The sequence below is a fragment of the Mangifera indica genome, chromosome 11 (assembly GCF_011075055.1).
Source record: "Mangifera indica cultivar Alphonso chromosome 11, CATAS_Mindica_2.1, whole genome shotgun sequence".
Lineage (NCBI taxonomy): Eukaryota > Viridiplantae > Streptophyta > Magnoliopsida > Sapindales > Anacardiaceae > Mangifera > Mangifera indica.
The window spans coordinates 1,474,973-1,491,755 of record NC_058147.1 but is presented as its reverse complement, the minus strand read 5'-3'; the positions used below and the strand labels follow the sequence as shown (position 1 = coordinate 1,491,755).

At 35.2% G+C, this 16,783-nt stretch overlaps 3 protein-coding genes and 4 non-coding genes across 10 annotated transcripts; 2 read left to right on the top strand and 5 right to left on the bottom strand.

Moving 5' to 3' along the window:
• Window positions 1-405: 405 nt before the first annotated feature.
• On the bottom strand, window positions 406-486 carry LOC123230231. Its single transcript, XR_006505043.1, has one exon. It is a non-coding gene; the product is annotated as a small nucleolar RNA R38 (small nucleolar RNA).
• Window positions 487-548: 62 nt separating this feature from the next.
• Window positions 549-632, bottom strand: LOC123230243. Its single transcript, XR_006505056.1, has one exon. It is a non-coding gene; the product is annotated as a small nucleolar RNA snoR20a (small nucleolar RNA).
• A 53-nt stretch (window positions 633-685) lies between these two features.
• LOC123230232 lies at window positions 686-768 on the bottom strand. Its single transcript, XR_006505044.1, has one exon. It is a non-coding gene; the product is annotated as a small nucleolar RNA R38 (small nucleolar RNA).
• Window positions 769-822: 54 nt separating this feature from the next.
• On the bottom strand, window positions 823-906 carry LOC123230242. Its single transcript, XR_006505055.1, has one exon. It is a non-coding gene; the product is annotated as a small nucleolar RNA snoR64a (small nucleolar RNA).
• A 1,553-nt stretch (window positions 907-2,459) lies between these two features.
• On the top strand, window positions 2,460-6,146 carry LOC123230037 (bZIP transcription factor 29-like). Of its 4 annotated transcripts, none has more exons than XM_044656133.1 (5): window positions 2,460-2,607; window positions 2,945-4,173; window positions 4,256-4,388; window positions 4,482-4,566; window positions 5,705-6,146. In XM_044656133.1, exons 2-5 carry the CDS (start codon window positions 3,065-3,067, stop codon window positions 5,944-5,946), a joined length of 1,569 nt encoding a protein of 522 aa, XP_044512068.1. In that variant the 5' UTR covers window positions 2,460-2,607; window positions 2,945-3,064; the 3' UTR covers window positions 5,947-6,146. The 4 variants fall into 4 exon arrangements, with proteins under 4 accessions (XP_044512068.1, XP_044512070.1, XP_044512069.1 ...); XM_044656135.1 differs by having other exon boundaries at window positions 2,571-2,710; XM_044656134.1 differs by lacking the exon at window positions 2,460-2,607 and adding an exon at window positions 2,627-2,830.
• A 665-nt stretch (window positions 6,147-6,811) lies between these two features.
• Window positions 6,812-12,556, top strand: LOC123229916 (protein RCC2 homolog). Its single transcript, XM_044655956.1, has 16 exons — window positions 6,812-7,416; window positions 7,656-7,717; window positions 7,821-7,888; window positions 8,266-8,387; window positions 8,548-8,653; window positions 8,747-8,798; window positions 9,086-9,203; window positions 9,303-9,333; window positions 9,442-9,465; window positions 9,594-9,718; window positions 9,925-10,006; window positions 10,897-11,019; window positions 11,111-11,164; window positions 11,258-11,327; window positions 11,745-11,778; window positions 11,931-12,556. Exons 1-16 carry the CDS (start codon window positions 7,218-7,220, stop codon window positions 12,278-12,280), a joined length of 1,620 nt encoding a protein of 539 aa, XP_044511891.1. The 5' UTR covers window positions 6,812-7,217; the 3' UTR covers window positions 12,281-12,556.
• A 1,664-nt stretch (window positions 12,557-14,220) lies between these two features.
• On the bottom strand, window positions 14,221-15,950 carry LOC123230025 (cytochrome P450 83B1-like). Its single transcript, XM_044656118.1, has 2 exons — window positions 15,046-15,950; window positions 14,221-14,959 (listed from the first exon to the last, which is right to left on the bottom strand). Exons 1-2 carry the CDS (start codon window positions 15,922-15,924, stop codon window positions 14,351-14,353), a joined length of 1,488 nt encoding a protein of 495 aa, XP_044512053.1. The 5' UTR covers window positions 15,925-15,950; the 3' UTR covers window positions 14,221-14,350.
• Window positions 15,951-16,783: the final 833 nt, after the last annotated feature.

Here is a 16,783-nt window from a genome sequence, read left to right as displayed (position 1 = left end):
ATGCAGTAGGGTCTCGACACGAATTCAATTCAGTAATATGAATTGTCAGATTTACTAATATGTAGTAGGGTCTATTCAACATATTATATATGATTAAGAAAAACATTGCAAGAGCCATCCAAGCTTGAATCCACAAAAAAATCAGAGACTCTATAAGTTCGTTCAAAGTGAAATGCTAAAAACCTCAAACTCATTTATAAAAAAAAAAAAAAAAAAAAACCCACTCTTAATTCGAACACAGCCTTGATTTCCGTCCGGCAAGCAAACAATTCGGATGGCTACCATTTCCCAATTAGAAAGTTCAATATCTAGACTTATCTCCGATCCCATTAAACCCCCAGAATTCTACGATGAATAGTTAACTTCTTCCAGTACCATTGTCGAAACGACCGAAAATTTTACAGTGTTTATGTCAGATCACATATTGTCATCACAATTAATCAGCCAGGGATAACTGTAATATATATGTTCTCATCACCCAAAAACACTGGGAACCCAGAAAATATTATCGAAATTTAATATTCAAAGGAAAAGAAAACACCAGAAAAGCCTCAGACCGTCCTAGTTCATAAAAATTCAACATTGAATGCAAGTAGCATTTCAGTGTCTCATTCAAAAACGTCATCATTGGCTCCGTTTAAGAATTGAAAATATAAAATTGATATTAACAAGAGAATTTTGGAAAAAAAGTGTCAGATTTTAACCAAATATCAGCACCCATAAATCAGACAGGGATAACTGTATAAAGCTTTCTCCTCATCCACACACACAAACCAAAAACAAAGAGAAAAAATAGATGAATGAAACTTCAATAGAGAAGAGGCATCAGATCTTCCTATTCAATAACAAAAGAGGAATCATAATGCCCAAAGCGAAGTCTGGGCATTCAACCATTCGGCATATTCATCATTTGGCCTCCTCAGAATCCAATAGAAAGAAAAAAGATAATTACTTAGAGAATAGAGCTACGGCGTTTAGAGATTAGGGTTTTGGGGATGAGATGAACGCCTCCTCCTTTTATAAGTTGGAAAGAAGGGTTTGGGTTAGGGTTAGGGTTAGGGTTTCGGCTTTGAGGCCATGTTACCACGTTGGTCACAGTGTTGTTGCGGCTCCAAACTTGGGGCAGGCCGCATCAGTCAAAATAAAAAAAACAATGTGATTTGGACTAGACTGGACTTGACGCTGGAACGCTTGTGTTAAGGCGAGATCCATGATCACTCTTAAGGCTTTAAACTTACAATTCATGATTAATAATAATAGAGTAGATTTGTTGCGGTGAATGCCATTGATAATTTCAAAGTTGGATGGTAACATTGTTATAATGCACCTTTAACCAAAGTAATCTGATTTTGACCAGAGAAAATTCCAATTTGTCCAAGTGTACTCAGCATGAAATCAAAGCCTTTTGGTCTAATCTCACTTTTACACTTTAATTTCCATGTAAGACTTGTACCGACACATCACAATTCACACTTTCAAGTAGGGATGGACCCCAATTAAGTTGGTTCCAGACTTAACGTAATTCGAATTCATGTAAATTAAACTCTAGTTAAACTCAAATTGTTAGAGTCTATTTATTTTTTAAACTGAGTCAAATTCAAATTAGAGAGGATTCAACTTTGTTTGACTACTGATCTGAGGTATAATTGATTTATTTCGAATTCGACTTATTATTTGATTTATATTCAAATCATGAACTTAAGTTAAACTTCAACTATTTTTGAACTTAAAGACCAAATCAAAACTCAAACTATCAAAAATTTTAGCTTAACAAACTCAAGCCGCACCCATTGGGTGTTTGAGTCCGGCTCAATTCATATTTACATCTATTTTCAAGAATGAAAATTGGCATGATAATACGTAATTATTGAGTTAAGTGATAATTTATAATTTCTCTCACTTTAAATTACTTAATTATACGTTGTTACCTCAATTTATATTGGTAAATTAGTAAATATATTTATACATATAATTTTATTCTAATTCTAAACTCATTTGCAAATCATAAAGTAAAAAATATTTTTAAAAGAGGAAAATCATAAATTCTTACTCACAAAATTTCACTCAAAATCTAAATTTGTTAGAAAAAAATAGAAAAATCTAAAAATTATTTTATTTCCATATTTAAAAAGATGATCGAGATTACATTGAAAAATGCATAATCTTGAGATTATACTTATCTAATACAGTTTTGGTAATTTTAACTACCGAATCACATTTTAAAAATAGTATTGATAACTTTAATTATTAGATTGTGCAATAATTTGAGTCAACGACTCACATATTTTTCAAGCATTATCTAACAATATTACATCTTTCTAATGGAATTCTGACATCAAATCTAACTAGATTGCTAGCATTGTGATCAAAGACAATATTTAATTTCACAAAATAAAATGGTTAGAGTAGATTTTGGGTGAAAATTTATGGTTTAAGAATTAAGGGGGTGGTAATTATTTTCCTTAATCTTGGGTGGGAATTGTAGTCTACACTATATAAATTCAGTCAGTTTTATGCATGTAAATAAAATACACAGAAAAATCAGCGGCGGTGTGAAAGGGAGACAAGAACCAGTGTACGCGGCTGGCTTTATCTGGATAGCTACAAGTGAGCCACGACACTAACTGACCTTAAAATCTCTTCTTGTCTTGAACAAAGCATAAGGCTTAGACTCATTGGATTGTGTTGTTGCTGTTGTATTTGTATTTCGGTAATTTTGAGGTTTATAGAAAATATATTTACTGGTTTTGGCATGTTCGTAAATTTGCGTGATTACCGCCATATTTTTGTTAACGAATCTCCATTTCTCAGATTTACTTTCATTTGCCGTGTACGGACTTCTACACTGCTCTGTATTAATTCATTGTATTTGTTTTCTACCCAATAAACCAGAGTATATTTTGCGCTTCTCAATACAGCCAATCTTTTTTTTTAATCTTTACAGGCTTTTTGGATTCCCGAGCATCGTTTTTTCTTCAAGTGTTGATCGATTCAGGTGTTAGGGTTTGTTATAAAGATTAGAAAATTGATTGTGGCAGTGGGAAGTTGTGTGCTTTGTTCTAGTATGCAGAAACTTGAGTCAGCTTCAATCATGAAGGCAAGAAACAGTTTGGATGTTCCTGTTTATTGTGGGACTCAAGCGGGTCAGTTGTCTCAAAACATGAGTCCTGAGAACAACAGGCGATCAGGTATACCTCCTTCACACCCAAATAGTCCTCTTTCATTGCCGTATTCACAGTCACAGATGATGGGGTCTCGTTCAAATGCCAACTGGGGAGCATCCCATTGTAGGTCTTTATCTCAATCATCCGGGTTTGATTGTTTGCCTCCGCTGAGTTCATACAATCCTATGACTTATCGTGAATCATCAGTGTCTGATACAGTTTTGAATAACATGTGTATGGAGGAAACAGTTGGTAATTCTCATGGTTTATTGATCCCTTCTCCTGATAATAGAGTCAATGCTTCGAGGGCTGCTGAGAATTTGCCTCCTCCTAAAGGGCATAGGCGATCTAGTAGTGATATTCCTCTAGGATTTTCTGCAATGATTCAATCGACACCTCAATTAATACCGATAGGGAGTAGGGGAATACCTGATGTGGAAAAGCCAATTCAGTTGGTGAAACGAGTATCCGAGTGGAATGCCAAGGATGGAAGTAATAATGCAGAAGGGATAAGTGAGAAGAAACCTGAGTTGGTAGATGATTTGATAAGCGAATATATGAATTTGGACAATATTGATACATTGAACTCGTCAGGTACTGAGGATAAGGATTTGGACAGCAGAGCTAGTGGTACAAAGACAAATGGGGGTGAAAGTAGTGATAACGAGGTGGAAAGTCATGCAAGTGGAAATCTGGTTAGCTTGCAGGGAACTAGTTCAAGTCAAAAGCGGGAAGGAGTTAAGAGGCGTGCTGTTGGAGATATTGCTCCAACTGTTAGGCACCATAGGAGCCTTTCAATGGATAGTTATATGGGGAATTTTCAGTTTGATGAAGAGTCAACAAAGCTTCCTTTTCAAACTCAAATTTCTCCTGGCAGCTCAATTGATGGCAACTTAGCTAAATTGAGCTTGGAGTTGAATGGTGAATTTACTGAAGTGGAGCTGAAAAAGATTTTGGCAAATGATAAGCTTGCTGAGATTGCACTGTCAGATCCGAAACGTGCCAAAAGGTATTGTACTTTTGAATTTTAGATGAAGTTGTGTAGTTGCTATTGTGTGTCTGAGTTCATTTCTTTTCTTTGATTGTGTTAGGATTTTGGCTAATCGTCAATCAGCTGCTCGCTCCAAAGAGCGGAAGATGCGATACATTGCTGAACTGGAACAAAAGGTGCAAACTCTGCAGACTGAGGCAACCACATTGTCTACCCAGGTTACAATGTTACAGGTTTGTATCTAAGCTCTAAGCTTTTATGCTTCCTCTTTCCTTAATTAAATATTACGTATTTACTTGTTGGTTGTTTACCTTGTATATATTCAGAGAGATCAAGCTGGGCTTACAAGTGAGAACAAAGAATTGAAATTTCGTCTGCAGGCAATGGAGCAGCAGGCTCAACTCAAAGATGGTATAATTTTTTTTCTTGTCTAATTGCCCTCTCCTTATACATTAGAACTGAGACCTACTTTTATCTACATGCTGCAAATATCTGATGTTTTGCCATAATATATGTTGACCAAATCAATGTCTGAAATTCTTCATCCATCTCTGCATTCTCTTTGATCAATTCATGCCTCTGTGATCTAATACATTATGTATTCTGCCTATTCTTAGCAGGCAGTGATTTCCAGGGCTTGCTATTCTAAATTGCTTTTATCCTACTTATTTGATCAGAAAATCTTTGAGCAGATTGAAAATAAATTAAAGTATTATTCAAAGTTATCTGGAGGCAGCTTGTCTATGAAACGTATTAATTTTTGTCATGTATTGAATATTCTGCTGAGCAGAGGCATCCCCATAATCAGGTGTTTAAAGAGTGATAAGAATGGGACTCTCAGAGCTATTAAATCTAATAAAACTGTCAAAAAGATGACCAACTTGATGAAAGACAATGCACTTGACCTGAGCATGTTTTGCTTACTTGCAGAATATGGATAGGAATCCTTTACAATCCTTTTCTTGAAATATAAAATGGTGGTGAAACCAGTTTTAACTTGACTATTTTTTAGTATGCCATCTAATTAGGTGTAACTGGTGCAAAACTGTTGTTTGGTTGTTTTGGGCACTATCTCCTAGTTGGTTCCCTAATCCCTAGGCATTGCAATGTTGAAATTTTGCGTTGAATGGATAGCAGCAGCTTTTCTTCTACTGTCAAATGTTGTAACAAACTTACAGTCATAAGTACCATCAATATCTAGTTTTCGTTTCTGGTAAGTGAAGTGTAGAATGATGCAACTTTGAGTATTCTATTTTTTGGGCTCCTTGTTGTAATATTGACTGGGAACCATTCTATCTGCTTAAATTTAGTGTTGCAGAATCAATTTCTTGCTATACTTTGTGGATTAAAATTTGTTGCTCCTTATGTTTGAAACGACTGATATGGGTTCTTACCATGCAGTGTTTCAGTTAATTATAAGTCAAGCATTTTCTGTAATACTTACTCAAAAGTTGATTTTCATATTTTATCCTAATTTTTAGGATAATTGTTGTTTTTTGGGGCCTTGTTTGGGGTAAAAATTCATTATTTTGTATGATTGATATGGCAGCTTTAAATGATGCATTAGCCGCAGAAGTCCAAAGATTAAAGCTTCCAGCTACAGAGGTGAGTGGAGAGACCCTTCTTTCAAGCCGAATGGCTCACCAGCTTTCTATCAGTCATCAGATGTTCCAAATGCAGCACCAGCAGCCAAACCAAATCAATGTTTATGAGTTGCAACAGCAGCCTCAGCTTAACCAGTTGGAATCCCAGGAGCAGAATGGTGAGGCTGCTATCCATGATCCAAAGTAATAGGCTTGTGAAATGAACAATGGTGATCTGAAGCTGGATTCTTGATTTGTTCTTTTGTCTTCCCTGTTTAGATGGAGAATTAGTTGTGTTAAATCATAGTTGGCCACAGATATAAAAGTTGAAACAACTACTGTGATGCTTTTGAATTTGTATACTGGATTTCCTTTTATTTGAATACATGATTTAATTGCAGATTGACATTTTTGTTGTTCTGATTATTATTAATTGAGTCATGTGGGTTTGTCGAAACTTTTGGATTAATGGTTTGAAGTGTATTTAAGATTTAGTCTCGCAATTTGTTCTAACTGGATAAATGGGTTTTGGAAAGAAGAAAAAAAATAGAAGGATTTTTAAACTTATATTTTCTAACTTAAAGCTCACAGTTTTGACCAGAAAAATAGGATTAATGCATGAAGAAAAATGTGGATAGAAAGGAGGGTGTCCATTGGATTAGGTTAACAATGGTTTGTCAATTCAACCAAGTTGAGGGTTCCAACCAAACAAAAAAACTATGTTATTTAGAGGGTATTTTGCCATGCGACAAATCAAGAGGGTTTCAATCAATTGAGAAGGTTTTAATTAAAGAATAAATCTAATATTAATTAAAGAGTTTCACATGACAAGAATTAAAAATTTATACGATTATATTTTAATTATATAATTAGGCATTATTTAAAGAGTTCAAAGAAGGTTGGTAACAAATGAAAGAGATTTTCGACACTCGAGAATGCGTTAAGCCGTTCAACTCAGTGAATGCACATTGCACCGTGAAATTGGGCCTCTAAGGCCCATAACATGTAGAATAGGATATTAGAAGAAAATAAAAATCAAATCCAGCGGAAAACGAGTTGAATCCAGAGGAATAAAAAAAGAAATTGTCAATAAGAAAGAGAAGGGCAACAAAATCTAATGAGTATTTGACTATCTATCATTCTCTCTCCACAATTTATTTCCTTTATTAATAATTAAAAAACCCTTTTCTCGGCAAACCCAAATAATCCCTTTTTATGCTTTTTATACACTCTTCTTCACAACAACTTCTCTTCCTCATTTTTGAATTAGGGTTTCTATTTTTTTCTGTTTCTTCTTCTCTTACATCTCAATCTCCTTCCTCCCCCAATCGTCTATTCTACTAGCCGTTATTTTCTCTTCCCGCCAATTTCATTCTCATCCTAGCCGTTGTTCCTCTTTTTTCAAATTCCCGCCGTTAGATCTGGGGTTTTTTTGTTTCCCTCAAAATTTTGACTGTTGTTTGCTGGGCTTGACTCAAAATGTCTGAGGTTGAATTGGAGAAGAAAGTCGAAGAAGAGGAGGAAAAGAAGGTGGTGAAGGGAGAACTCTTGTTTTGTGGTTCCACGTGTTGGGATTTGATTGGTCGTCGTAAGGGCACTCTTGAAGGCAACTTGGTTTCCCCCACTCGCCTCCGCCCTTTCGTTGGTATTGACATCCGGTTTGTTGCCTCCGGTTGCGGTTAGTTTCACAGCCAATTTTCTGTAAATAGACATCTATGCATGTACAAATGCAACTTTTTTTTAAATTGAATTTCGTTTCTTCGAAGTTAAGTTTTTTTTAATCCCAATTGGAAAGCTAACCAATTGTTATGCCTATTTGATTGTGGCATTATCTATTGTATAGATTGTTTACTTTTTGCTTAGACTTTACTGTGAATTGAGTTTTAATGTTAGCTTTTTGTCTAAATGGTGTTTTAGCATCGTGTCATTGTGTGGCGTTAGATGTCGAAGGGCGTTGCTACACATGGGGACGTAATGAGGTTTGACATTATTAAGCTCACCTTTGTATTGTTTTCTTATGCATATGTTTCAATCCTCATTTTTGTTTATATCTTTTTATGAAACTTAGCTTTGTCTGTACAGAAGGGTCAACTGGGTCATGGGGATAAAATTCAGCGTGATAGGCCAACCGTTGTCTCTGACCTTTCAAAGTAAGTTGCTGCTGTGTTAACTTGGTCAGTTATGTTTGCGTAGCTTCAATCTTGTAAATTTGAGAAACCTCCTTAATTCTACGCCTTTGGTAAGCATAGGCTAGGATGTTCCCATCTTTAAGTGAACTTTTTAATTCAGTTTTTGCCGCCACTAATTATGGAATACAGAAATATCGATATCTTTCTTGCATGGGAGTGTAACATCTGAGCTAGTCGCATCCTCTTAGCTTATGGTTTTGAGGAAGACAACTTTTATTTATTCAGGATGGAGTCAAACCAAAATGTTTTTAGTTTTTAATTTGTTTTATCTCAAATTTGGCAATTTTTGTTTATTGTCTAGGGCTAACATCTGATTTTTATTCTTGTTTGTGCTGAAGGTACAAAATTACGAAGGCTGGAGCAGGGAGGAACCATACTGTTGTGGTTACTGAAGATGGTAATTCCCTAGCCTTTGGTTGGAATAAGCATGGGCAACTGGGTTCAGGTTCAGTAAAAAATGGTAAGTTCAGTCTTATGAAGTTCATTGTCTACAATGTTTTGTCACAAACATAATTTATAATGAAGGAGTTCATTGCCTTTTGTTTTTGCATCATTGGGTTGCACTTCAAAGGAGAATGGTAATAGCTTTATAATCTTTATACCAATTTATTTGTTTGTAGAAATTGAGGCATCTCCTGTTCGCTGTCTTGTGTCTGAAGTGAAAAGTACTGCATGTGGGGCTGACTTTACCGTGTGGTTAACATCTGCTGAAAGCGCATCTATACTGTATGCTTTGTTAGTTGATAATTTTCAGGCTTTTTGGCTTTCAATATTCTTGATCACTCACTGATTTGCCGAAAAACATTTGGAGGTTTGTAGGACTGCTGGCCTTCCACAGTATGGTCAGCTTGGGCATGGAACAGACAATGAGGTATGTGCATAGAAGATTGTTTTATCTATCCGTAATTATATTTGTTCTGTGTTTCCAGATCATATTACATAGTTTGGGTGCCTTATGTTATCATTACCAAAAAGTTGGATTTTCTAATATATTATTGTTCTACTTATTGGAGGATAAAGTTTTAGTTATGGTATTGCTATAGTGCTGTGGATGGTCGGTGGCAGTGAAAGGGTGGTGTTAAATAACAATTCCAGATTGAACTTGGTAAAGTGAGGTAATCTTTGTAAACCTGGACATAACAGCATATGTGTTTGCAGTATAATACTAAGGATAGCTCTGTGAGGCTTGCTTATGAAGCTCAACCTCGCCCTAAAGCTATAGCTTCTCTTGCTGGAGAAACCATTGTCAAAGTTGCATGTGGAACAAACCATACAGGTTGACAATTAACTCTTGTTCTCCCTCTTTCTCATGTTTACCTTCAGAAATTTTCATGTATCTGTTTGTCTTGTTTTCTAATTTTATTTTGACATCCAGTGGCTGTGGATTCAAATGGCTATGTTTACACGTAAGTATTCCCTTGTTTGATATCAGTTGATAAACTTTTGCTTTGTCTTTTTCCAGATGTGTTATGTGTTCACAACTGACTGTACATCTGTGCTGTAATTATGTTTAGGTGGGGCTTTGGTGGATATGGGAGGTCAGTAATTGTTATCTCAAATTAGCTACCTTAATGGATTTCCTAATGGTTTATCAACTGTTTGGAGTTGAATGCTTTTTATGTGTTGTACGGTTATCATTCATATAATTTCTTTTGCAAACTCTTAGGCTCGGACACAGAGAGCAGAAAGATGAGTGGGTCCCTCGTCGTGTTGATGTCTTTCAGAGGCAAAATATTCTGCCTCCTGATGCTGTCATTTCAGCTGGTTCTATGAACTCTTCATGTACTGCCGGTATTGTGTCTTACTAATATGTAAATTGAACACTGCTTGGTTGGGAACATATACTCCCCTACCAAATCCTGTGATCATCATACTTTGTTAACTTCTTGGGCATAAATTAAACAATTGCTGATTTCAGAAGGTTTGGAATTTGTAACTAATATGTTCTCTGCAAGCCATTGCCTTTAGGAAATTCATATTTAATTTCTTGTTTTCAGGTGGTGGGCAGTTGTACATGTGGGGCAAGATAAAGAGTAATGGTGATGACTGGATGTATCCTAAACCTCTCATGGATTTAAGGTTATACCCTCTGGTTATTCTCAATGTTCTCGTAGTAGTTTGTGTAGCCATAGTTCTCACCATCGTTCATTTACAATACCTTCCTTTGTGTGAATCCTGGCTTTTGATTTTCTTCTCTTAGATGTTGCTTTATTTTTTGGCCAGATTGTGGTTTGTTTATTATTCATTTCTTTTGTGTTTTTTCCCTTTTCAACTAATCTACAAGTGAAGGAACTTCTTTGAAGCCTTATTTCTCTTTCTTTTTTCTTCTCTTGCTCTCTCTCTCTTTTAACTATACAACTATTGATAGATTTTGTTTCTGTATGGATAATGCAATCAAACTTGCATCAAGAATCTTCTGAGAGTAATTTATATCTTTGATAAAGTCTTTCCTACTTGAGAATTTGCTATTTAGAGAGTTCTTATGTGTGAACTTATGTTTGTATTAGTTCAAGTTGGAGTAGATTGGGCTTGAAGTAATATATCCTGGTATATTTTAAAATTGTGTATCTGCATAGAGAGACTTTGGGTGTAAATAAAGAATCTACTCATTGCATGCAGAAGTCTACAATGGAGTTTCCATGTGTATCATAGTTAAAGCAGAGATATATCAAATTTGTTAAGCTGCTTGTTTGTAGAGTGTTACTTGACACAAATTTTTGGTTAAATTTTATCTGAATATATGACAAGGAATTTCAATTTTATCTTTAAAAAAAAAAAAGTATCATCAATTTGTGTTTTATAAGAGTACTGCTGTCATTTACTGAATTAAGGATAAGATGTCTTGTATGTGTCTTCATAATACTGTTGGTTATCCAGTGGTGTTTTGTTATTGTGTTATGATAGTTGGTGTGCATGCTTGGATACAATGAGTTCTTTATTGCACTAATATTGTTTCCTTTTCTTTTCAGTGGTTGGAATTTACGTTGCATGGATTCAGGCAACATGCACCATTTTGTTGGTGCTGATTCCTCCTGCATCAGTTGGGGCCATGCTCAATATGGAGAGTTAGGGTATGGCCCTAATGGACAAAAGTATGTGATCTTGCTATATTTTTACTATACATGTCTTTGAAGTTTCTCCCTTTATTCTTGTAATATTCAATTTTGTGTTTATATTTTTTAGATCTTCAGCCATGCCCAAAAAGGTAGATATTCTCGAGGGCATGCATGTTATGAGGTGGGTATTCATTTGTATATTAATTATTTTGAATACTTTTTAAGTCCCATTCTTAAAATGTATGGGCATGAATTTGTTTTCCTTTTTTGGTAGTGTTGCATGTGGTTTTGGCCATTCCATGGTTATAGTTGATAGAACAAATGTTGGTGACCGGCTTGATCAGGTATTTCTTCTGGAATGGTTGTTATAACACTTCATTCTTTAAATTGCTTTTCTTTGTGCTTAATGATGAAGTCTCCAGTTAAAAGTGCATAACAGCTTGGTATTCTACTATGGAGTCTAGGTTGAGGATAGTATATTTTCATCGACCTCAAGATGGACAGAGCAATGGTTCTATAAAACACTTAGCAAAGTCTATGTTTTAAAGAGTTATTATTGAGCTTGAAAGGGCCTCATAGGTGTATGTTTAACTCAAACCATTTTTTTAATATTATATTTTCTGGTGAGTGAGCTAATCCAGGCTTTGGATTTGGCTGGACTAATTCTCTGTGTTCAAAAGCTTTTATGTTTTAGCTGCTACTTTTTGTTAATTTTGTTACTGACGTACTGGGGACTGTCTAATTTTTTGTGTTTTTAACAGCTTGATATCCATGATGGCAAAGCCACCTGTGAAGGTAAGCTGATGTTAAGAGCTTTTTGTTTCTTAGTCATTTGTCTGTCCCGTTCTAGGAAGCAGTGTTGTTGAGTTGTGGACAACGCAAATTATTAGTTAAGGTGGGGCACCTAGGTCGGTTGTATTACTAATCAAGAATTACTTTTCCTGCAGTGAATGAGGAACCGGAGAATAAAACTCCAGTTCCCACAAAAAGGAGTGCTGCTAAAGGTTCTGATAAATCGAAGAAGAGGAAAAAATCAAAAAGCTCCTCAGAGTCGGAAGAGGAGGAACAGAGCAGTGATGATGAGAGTGACAACAGTGAAGAGGCTAATGGAGTAATGGACCATAAGAAACGGTCAGGCGGGAAGAGCTCTGGCAGAGGTCGAGGTAAGAGGGCTAGTAGCACATCAAAAGACGGAAAAGGTGCAGGGCATGGCCGGGGTCGCCCTCCTTCGGCAAATAAAAGCTCACAATCTAACCAAGAAAAAACTGGAAAGCGGGGACGCCCTCGCAAGTCATAACTCACATGCTCCCTCACCAAATCAGAAATTTTGTTATCTCTATGTAGAGATGAAAGTGTTCATTTATATTGGCCGGTGTATTTGCATTAATTTTTATCCTTTTTTGTTCAAAATTTGATTTCAAAAAACTTTCTCACCTTACTATCATGCTTGGTTGTTCAAAACAACCTTACTGGACTAATTCTTGTAATTTGTGGTCAGGAAGTTGAGAATTGTTCGAGTGCTGATTGTACCAAAATTCTTGTTTCAAGGAAATTTTCTTAGTTCATATATTCATCCTGATTGTATTCACCCTTTCACATTTTATGCCCTGTTGTTTGACGACCAATACCAGATGCTGCAATAGATACATTTTATGCCCTGTTGTTGGTTGAAGTTGATCCAAGGTCACCAAGGCGAGTTTAAGTTGATTCAGATTTATTGATACAAGGTTAAAATATTTTTTAATTGAGTTTGAATCTTAGTTTATTATTCTTGAATTAAGTTTTATTCTAATTTGATTTAGATCAAACTTTTCGATGCATCAGCAAAAATATAAAACTATGGTAACATGATCAATTATACATGGCACTACAAATAAGTTTCTGTTTTGGCCAATGGATTTATGCCTACCAAAATACTAACATTAGAAATTTCAGATATTTGTCAATCAATTATTATTGTTAAAAAATTTGTTAGTAATAAAAATATAATTGTTATTTAATAAATAATATTATAAAAACAAAAAAAATTTCTTTTTTCTTTTATTTTTAAAAACTGGTAATTTTTTTAATTTAATTTTAAAAATTTATATTTTCCCCTCTTTGTTTCCTACATTTCAGGACCTTTCTTTGTCATTGGGCACCTTCTCTGCCCAGGACCAAGCCCCTTCAATTCCCCTCAAACATCTGCTACGCATAACATTCTTGGCTTTTCAAATCTCTCCAATCTGACATTCCATGTTTCCCCACACGAACATGAAGATGACAACTTCACCAACAGAAAGGACGATGTAAAAGATGGTCTTTTGCTCATCGGCAAAACAATCAGCTATCAATTATGTGGGGTTTTCGCTTTTCTGGCGCTACCGCCTTTAACTGCAATCGAATGACAATCAAGAATCGGTCATCGTCGTCGTCTCCATCCTCAACTTAGCTAGGGATTCGCAATGATCTTGTGGCAATTGGTGGCAGCTTCAAGAGTGGACTCTCCATGCTCTCAAATAACAAAGAGGTCATTGGAATCTCCACGTTTGCGTCAAATTTGTTGCGGTTTCAAAATCAAGATGAATATGAAGATGAGTTTAATGGAGTTATCGGGATCACAAAGGATGTTAAATTTGTTAAGAAAATTTTCGAGCACGCAAGATGTCGGACCGACTTTCCATTATCCTTAGACGATGGTAGGATTTTCCATTTTTTAAGCGGCCAGAGATAGAGAAACATTGTCAAAAAAAAAAAAAAACTTTTTTTAAAATTAGTGAATAAGAGTTTGTCAATGCACTGAAACTTCGGTGAGAATAAAAGTTTCCGCCCATTTTTCCCTTTCTAAACAAAAAGTTGGTCTCTTTTCATCTTTTGTAGTTGCGGATTAGGAGGTGTTTTTGAACCCACCATGTACAAATCTCCTATCATATTGGCCCAATCTCCCTAAAAGCAAAGCGGTTTGAAACTGGTATGTATGTATAAAACTGAAAATGTTCAGCTCAAACTGGGATGTATTCCTAAAAGCAATAATCAAAAGATTTCTTGCTCAAAGCTGGCTCATTCGAGATGAACAACTAGTGTATTTATAGCTTCTACTAGTGAATCAATTTTTAATCAATTGGAGCGCATCTTTTACGGTTTAAAATCACCAGTTTAGGAACGAGAATGAAATATTTTCGGATCAGTCATTGAAACTTGTAACTGTTGCTGCAATTAATAGGCAGATAGCCATCAGCATCTATAAGAAAGAACAATAAATGAGAGAAGCATTATTATAAACTGCAATCTGCAGTGCAGTATCGATCACACACGACTTCTCTACTCTATAAAAAGTTAAAACACTTCATTGACAAATCCATGTGCTCAATGTTTTCGGCACTCTTATTTATATATAGTGTCTGGCCATCAGACAGAGAGGATTTTTCTTGTGCATGGTAATGCCTGGAAGAACATCAAAATCCAAGTCTTCTTTCTTCCTCCCAGGCACCATTTCCCAGTCAAATTTGTATAGAAGATTAGAAAGTGCAAGGTCAACAGTCGCAATTCCCATATACAACCCGGGGCATATTCTTCGACCAGCACCAAATGGTATCAACTCAAAGTGTTGCCCTTTAAAGTCAATAGAACTCCCAATGAATCTCTCAGGATAAAATTCTTCCGGTTTCTCCCAAGCTTCAGGGTCCCTTCCTATGGCCCATGCATTCACAAGAACGAGCGTTTTGGGAGGTATTTCATATCCCTTTATGACGCACTTTTCTATTGTTTCTCTTGGGACCAAAAACGGAACTGTTGGTTGCAGCCTCATCGTCTCTTTCACTACAGCTTTAAAATAAGGTAGATTCTGAACGTCATCTTCATCTACAAAACCTTTATTTCCAACTTCAGACCTAATTTCTTCTTGAACTTTCTTCATTACTCGAGGATTCTTCATAAGCAAGGTCATCGCCCAAACCACAGTAGCTGCACTCGTATCTGTCCCAGCAACAAATACATTCTGCACCAAAGGAAAAACAAAATAATGAGACGTATTAAATTTATAGTATATATGAAATAAAGTTCAGGAAAGTTGCTTCATGATACCATGAGCACTGCTTTGATGTGAGCGGAAGTGAGGTCAACTTTAAATCCACGCTCTTTCCGAACTTGCAGTAGAACATCGACTATATCCTCTTGACCATTTTCAGGTTTGTTGGGATCTAAATGCTCTTCGATGAGTTCTTGGTAAAATTTGTCAAAAGCCTTGAAGTTGTCGTCGAGGCGACGCCTCATTCCTGTGAGCTTGTCAAGCCAGCCCATGAAAGGAAAATAATCTGAAAAAAAGAAGCTTATAAACAAGGCCTGAGTTTCATTAAGTAGAGCCTGGAATCTACTTCTTTCAATTCCTTCTTCCTCGTACCTCTTTCCAAATCCAACCCTGCAAATAATGGTGCTGGTAAGAGAGAACATAAGCTCAGTCAAGTTGATTGGCTTAGAAGCTGCAATAGATTTAGTTATCTTTTCCATCAGACGAGCAACTTCATCTTCTCTAATGGGTCGAAATTGTTGCACTCTGTTTGAGTTGAAGAGATGAACAACACAAATCTTCCTTATCTCTCTCCAGTATTCATCGTACGGTGAAAACGCCAAGTCTAAGCCATTGTAAGACAATGTCTGTTGGCCAAGCAAGGCAGGTCTACTACAAAACGCCAAATCATGTGTCTTCATGACCTCTTTAGCCATTTTTGCTGATGAAACTAAGATGGTTGGGACTGAACCAAGACGCAAGGACATCAAGGGGCCATAGTTTTTAGATAGTTTCCACACTTTTTTAGGGTTTGAACCATCAAACTGGTGCAAATTGCCAATCAAGGGAAGCCCGCGTGGACCAGGTGGCAGACGATTACTTTTGAGTGGTTTTTGTCTTTGGAGAAGAAAGAAGAAGAAAATTGGAAGAAACAGAAGGATAATTAGCAACGCCATTGTGTTGAATCTTACAAGAAATGCGAAACCAGAACCTTAATATATAGACTTCAAAGTTGATCAATAATTAGAATTTTATTTCATCAAATTGTTCTTAATAAATGTAAAAGTAATGATATTTAGCAGTACCGAAACTGTTATATTTCTTTGTTGAAAGAATACAACTTCCAAATTTTTATGTAAAAACCAAACTTACTAATTTTCCTATTAAAATGCCTAATTTTTACTATTTCGATTTGAAAATACCAAACTACCCACATTATTTACAAAACAAAACAAACAATTATTCATTTAGTATAAAGTTAGCAATTTTCAACATGACTCATTAACTGGATAAGACACCATACGAAAAATATCAGGTTACAGTTGAATTTTTTGACACAAAATTTACTTCGAGTCAACCTGATATGTCTTAAAGTTAAATCGGATAGTATTAGGATTCACACAAAAGTAACCCAATATGATTCGAATCGATACAAATGTTTTAGAGAAATATTACTTTAATAAATTACATGTAGTTGTATATTTATATAATTATAATTACTCATATTATTATTTATTTTTATTCAAACATTTTATTTTATTATTAAATAGTAAAAATTTGATTTGGTTAGTCAGATTATAGATGTGTTTTTTGAATATCTTACTTATATTATAATTATATATTATATCTTTATAGTAAGAATTTGAAATCTTTATAGATTACATATAGTTGTATTTTTGTTTAATTATAATTATTCAAATTATTTTTATTATTTTTTAAATATTGAGTATTGTTGTGTTTTAAAAGTCTTCATATGTAAATTTTTAGACTATTTATTAATAAGACAAAATGTTATATTATGTGTTTTATTAATAA

Excerpts from the sequence above, each read along its gene's own strand:
- LOC123229916 (XM_044655956.1), top strand. The coding sequence starts at position 7,218 with ATGTCTGAGGTTGAATTGGAGAAGAAAGTCGAAGAAGAGGAGGAAAAG. Across the intron at positions 11,165-11,257 it reads GAGGGCATGCATGTTATGAG|TGTTGCATGTGGTTTTGGCC; the intron begins GTGGGTATTCAT and ends CTTTTTTGGTAG. Across the intron at positions 11,328-11,744 it reads TTGGTGACCGGCTTGATCAG|CTTGATATCCATGATGGCAA; the intron begins GTATTTCTTCTG and ends TGTTTTTAACAG.
- LOC123230025 (XM_044656118.1), bottom strand. The coding sequence starts at position 15,924 with ATGGCGTTGCTAATTATCCTTCTGTTTCTTCCAATTTTCTTCTTCTTT. Across the intron at positions 14,960-15,045 it reads ACATCAAAGCAGTGCTCATG|AATGTATTTGTTGCTGGGAC; the intron begins GTATCATGAAGC and ends CCTTTGGTGCAG.
- LOC123230037 (XM_044656133.1), top strand. The coding sequence starts at position 3,065 with ATGCAGAAACTTGAGTCAGCTTCAATCATGAAGGCAAGAAACAGTTTG. Across the intron at positions 4,389-4,481 it reads CCCAGGTTACAATGTTACAG|AGAGATCAAGCTGGGCTTAC; the intron begins GTTTGTATCTAA and ends GTATATATTCAG. Across the intron at positions 4,567-5,704 it reads GCAGGCTCAACTCAAAGATG|CTTTAAATGATGCATTAGCC; the intron begins GTATAATTTTTT and ends TTGATATGGCAG.